At 57.1% G+C, this 4403-nt stretch overlaps 1 protein-coding gene across 1 annotated transcript; it reads right to left on the reverse strand.

The window, feature by feature from the left end:
* Positions 1-653: 653 nt before the first annotated feature.
* APOA5 (apolipoprotein A5) lies at positions 654-3129 on the reverse strand. Its single transcript, XM_024751794.1, has 4 exons — positions 3124-3129; positions 2558-2614; positions 2333-2444; positions 654-1812 (listed from the first exon to the last, which is right to left on the reverse strand). Exons 2-4 carry the CDS (start codon positions 2604-2606, stop codon positions 864-866), a joined length of 1110 nt encoding a protein of 369 aa, XP_024607562.1. The 5' UTR covers positions 2607-2614; positions 3124-3129; the 3' UTR covers positions 654-863.
* Between the last annotated feature and the right edge of the window lie 1274 nt (positions 3130-4403).

Consider the following 4403-nt stretch of genomic DNA (forward strand, 5'->3'; position numbering starts at 1 on the left):
AGAGTAGCAAGGGGTTGAAGGTGGGTGATGGGTGTGCTTTGGGGATAGTGGTGAGGCCACTGCTTTCAGACGTAGTCCAAATGAGAGTCACACCAGGCAAATAAGCTTCCATCATAAGCATCTATTTCATTTGTGTCAGAAATCTAGACTTGCGCCTGGGAGTCGGGAGGGAGGGGCCAGAGATGGGGAGGGCACACAGTAGGCTCCCCAGAGAGTTTTAAGTAGCCCTCACAGATTGCAGGGCTCAGTCAGCTGTTTAGATGTAGTGTTATGTAAGGAAATCCAGGCTCTGCTCCCTCCCATCACGACCCACACGATTTGTCCGCACCGGCATCAGCCAGCAGGGATATATACACACACACCATCACATGTTCTCTTCATCATATTTTCTGCTCTTTCTCCCTTCTCTTCCCCCAACAGAAGCTGTCATGGCAGACCTGGGGAGAAAAGAGCTCCTCTCTGTGGACCAGCTCTAGCAGTGGCCACCAGGTGGCCAGAAGTGATCAGAGCCTGGCCCTGGGAAGAAGAGGCACGGGCTTCCAGCACCATGGCAACAGGCTTGCACATAATGACAGTGCCTCCTTCCCGCCCTCTCCCGCCACCCCAGAATGGAGCAACTCAGGAGGATTCCCAAATGAGCACGGGAAGCCGGGTTTGCAAAGCCTGGTGAATGTAATGCATCCGGACGGGGGAATTGCAGGTGGCTGGATGGCCTAGGACAACAGCCCTTTGGGTGACCTCAGCTATCCTGTGCAGGGCCCTCCACCCTCTGCCCAACAGGCCACTGTCAAGGACATAGCTATGTTAGAGGTTCAGATCTTGGGCTCCCCAGACGAGAATCTGGGACGTGGACAAGTAGACTCTCAGGGCTCCCCCAGATGGCCAGGACTATGGTCGCGAAGGCTGTAGTTGATGTCTTCCCACAGGTCGTCGAGGCGAGCCTGCAGCTCGCTCCTGACCTTGCCTCGGTCCCCTTGTAGGAATTCTGGAGCGAAGGCGCTGTGGCCTGGGGGAGGCGGCGCCAGCTGCTGCTGGATCTGCTTGGTCTCTTGGTCAATGGCGCGGGTGAAGGCGGCAATCTGCAGGAAGGTGTCGTGGCGGAAAGCCTGGAGTCGTTGGCGCACCTCCTGAGACAGCACCTGGGGGTCCGGCTGGGCCTCTTCCTCCGCACCGTCAGCACCGGCGCCAGCAAAGACGCTGAGCTCTTCGCGCAGCTGGTCGAGGTTCTGCTGGATGCGTGTGTGCAGAGCCTTGGCCTTGAGCGTGAGCTTGCGCGAGAGCACCTGCACGCAGCGGCTGAGGCGCGCCGGGCTGGCGGCCGCGTGCGGCGCCACGCTGCGGTGCAGCTCCTGCACGTGGTGCCCGATGCCCGTCACCAGGCGCTCCGCGTACGGGTGGAAGAGCGCCTTGACGCGGCCAGTGTGGTTTGCCACGCGGTCCTGCAGCTCCTGCAGCAGGCTCCGCGCCTCTTCCACGCCCCCCAGCAGCTGGGCCTTGGTGCCCTCTCCGACCACGCGCAGCTGCTCCTGCAGCTCCTGCACGCGCAGGGCCACCTGCTCCATCAGCTCCACTGTGTAGGGCTGCAGCTGCCGCCGCAACCCCTCCAGGTGCCAACCCACGCGCTCGTGCACCTCCGCCATGTAGGGCTCCAGACGCTCCCTCACTTCCTCCAGCTCCTCCTGCAGCTGCTGCCGCATGCCCACCGGGTCGTGTGGAAGCCCGGGAGACTCCCTCCCCTGCCCATTCAAAGGGCCCAGCTTTTCCAGGAAGTTCATATTGCTGACGTCTGGCTCAAGGCTGTCTTTCAAGCTCCTGGGGAAGGAGACAATCAGGCCATCAGACTGCTAGCGCCCTCATCTCCTTTGCCCCAAAGACGTCACTCACTGATCCTATGGAGAAACCAAGGATGCAGGGCGGTGGCCCCAGAGCCGGGTCTCCAGTACTAACCCAAGCCAACCATGACTCCTCCCACAGGAAGTACAAACACATGGGACACGCATGTCCAGGTGAACACTTCCCAATTCCTTGTGCACGGAGGCACCTGGCCTCTCACATAATCCTTTCGTTCTGGAGGCTGCAATGGGGGGTCCTCTCCCCTGCTCCCTGGTCCCACGCCTCAGCAGGCATGGAGGCAGCAGCTAAAGAGAGATCAAAGGCGGAAGCTGCCGGCAGGGGTTGCTGAACAGCCCAGGAAGACCAGGATAGAGGGCAGAGCTAGCACTGCTCTGTTCTCTTCCCCGGGAGGACCACAGGTTGAGCAATCAGGCACTGCATCATCCCACCCTCTGGGTGTCTTCTCCCTTTGCCTGCACCCTTTGCCCTGGCCACTCACGTGGGCTCCCGTGCCAGCTTCTGCTGCTGGATCTGCTCCACCCTGCCTTTGTCCGTGCTGCTCTGGCTGAAGTAGTCCCAGAAGCCTTTCCGTGCCTGGGTGATTGAAAGCACTGTGGAGAGGGAGCGGGTGAACAGGGGCTGGGTTTCCTCCCCCAGGGTGGACAGACCCCTCAGTCCAGCCTCCACCCACACCTCCACAGTGAAGTCAGGGTTGGAGACCCACCTGAGAGGAGGGCCAGAGCCCAGGTCAGAACTGCAGCCACACTTGTCATGATGTTCTCTGAGAAGAAAGGTGAATGGAGGCCTGGTGAGAGTGAAGAAGCAAAGAAGGGACACCTCCCATGGGACTTGCCCCAAGTCTGTTAACCCTCGCCTGGGTGTAGAGAGCTCAGAGCTATCAGGGCTTAAGAGGACTGACCTAGTTGAATGTGGCTGGGAGGGAAAGGGTGTCTTCCTGGGATGGGTTGGGGGGCTCCTTTTTCACCTCATCACACCATATGGAGTTTGTGGAGCTCAAACTGCTTTGTAAAGGTTCTCCCCCGACCCCACCCTGCCCAGGAGACCCCAGGAGCAGCTCCCTCAGCCACTTCTGCCACCACTCCCCTGCTCACCTATTCCTGCCCCCATTTCATGGCTGGGAAAACTGAGGTATCCCGGGGGTGGGGGAAGAAGCTACTTTGCCAAAGTGCTCCAAGAGGAGGTCCTTAATTCTTAGTTCCCACCCACAGCTCTCTGCTCAGTCCCCTCCCTTAGGACTCCAACCCACATCCCTCTGCCCTGGCTGCTCACCTGCTCGGTTCTGGGCACAGAGAGCAGACATTCCGCTTTATAGTCCAGGGCCTGGGCCTCTGGCAACAATTGCTCTGAGTAAATACCACGTGGAGGTTCAAAGAAGGATGACCTCAGCTGCCTCCCAGTGCTTACCTCCTGCCCTTTCCTGGTACCCAGGGGGTTAATGAGTACCCTAGCATCTGGATGCTGCCCCAGTAGAAAAGTGCTTCCTGGAAAGTTTTACAAGGAGTGGGCCTGAACTCCTCACCCAGTTCCCCCAAACTCCTTGACTTCCAACCTTCCTGTGGACCTACTGGCTGACCCACCAATAGAGACAAGCCTGTTTGTCTGCTGAGGGCCCGGCTCTTACTCAACTGCCCAGAAGCACTGTGCCCCAGCCAGACAGGGACAGTGTCCAGCTGCCTGAACCTGAGCAGCCCTTGACACCTCCACCACGGGCTACTCAGGCAGCCTGGGAAGAGCCAGCATTTATAGGGTTGAAGACCCACCCACCTTCCACTTTATGAAATAATCCTGGAACAAGCTGGGGAAGTTTGATGGGGTGAAGATGACATCATGAGAGGCATCTGGGCCAGGGACATTGGGCCCAAAGAATGGGAGAAGAGGAGGATTCTCCCCATGGGGAAAGGCTGAACTCCACCCACAGGGCCTCTGAGGAGGAGAAGCCAAAAAGCCCAGACTTCCTCTGATGATACGCCCACTCCATATACTTAAACACACACATTCATAAACTCCTGGTTTTTGCTTCTAAATGTATCTTGAATCGATCTCCTCCCCTCCATTTCCACCACTGGTCACTTTACCACACCACTGTCTCTCACCTTGATCACATTTGTAGCCCCCAGCAGGTCTCCCTGCCATGGTCCTCCCTATTCAGTCCGTGCTCTGCTGTGGCTGTCCCAACCCACTTCTGGCCTCATCTCCTGCCGCACAAACCCCTGGCATTCCCTGAGCATACCGCCTCTTTCAGGACCCTAAGCCTTTGTACCTGCCGTTCCCTGTTTGAAATATTCCTTGGTGAACTTATATTCATTATTTTCAGATTTAGTTTGTATTAGTTAAGATTCGGCTTAGCTGCAAATGATGAAAAAAAAAAGGAGAAAGAGAATAGCTTAAACGAAATGGAATTCTGTATCTCTCTTATGTAAACATAGGCCAATCAAGGCTCCTTCTGTCTTGTTGTACTATCCTCCTCAGCAAAAGGCTCATGTCCAAGTTTCAGCTGCTTCAGCTCCAGCCATCAAGTCTATCTCCCAGCCAGCAGAAAGAAGGACATG

The sequence above is a fragment of the Neophocaena asiaeorientalis genome, unplaced genomic scaffold (genome assembly GCF_003031525.2).
Source record: "Neophocaena asiaeorientalis asiaeorientalis breed wild unplaced genomic scaffold, Neophocaena_asiaeorientalis_V1.1 scaffold479, whole genome shotgun sequence".
Taxonomy (NCBI): Eukaryota; Metazoa; Chordata; class Mammalia; order Artiodactyla; family Phocoenidae; genus Neophocaena; species Neophocaena asiaeorientalis.

Coding starts and splice junctions, on each gene's coding strand:
- APOA5 (XM_024751794.1), bottom strand. CDS start 2,606: ATGACAAGTGTGGCTGCAGTTCTGACCTGGGCTCTGGCCCTCCTCTCA. Junction 2,445..2,557: donor GGCTCTGGCCCTCCTCTCAG/GTGGGTCTCCAA, acceptor CCCTCTCCACAG/TGCTTTCAATCACCCAGGCA. Junction 1,813..2,332: donor AAGCTGGCACGGGAGCCCAC/GTGAGTGGCCAG, acceptor CTCCTTCCCCAG/GAGCTTGAAAGACAGCCTTG.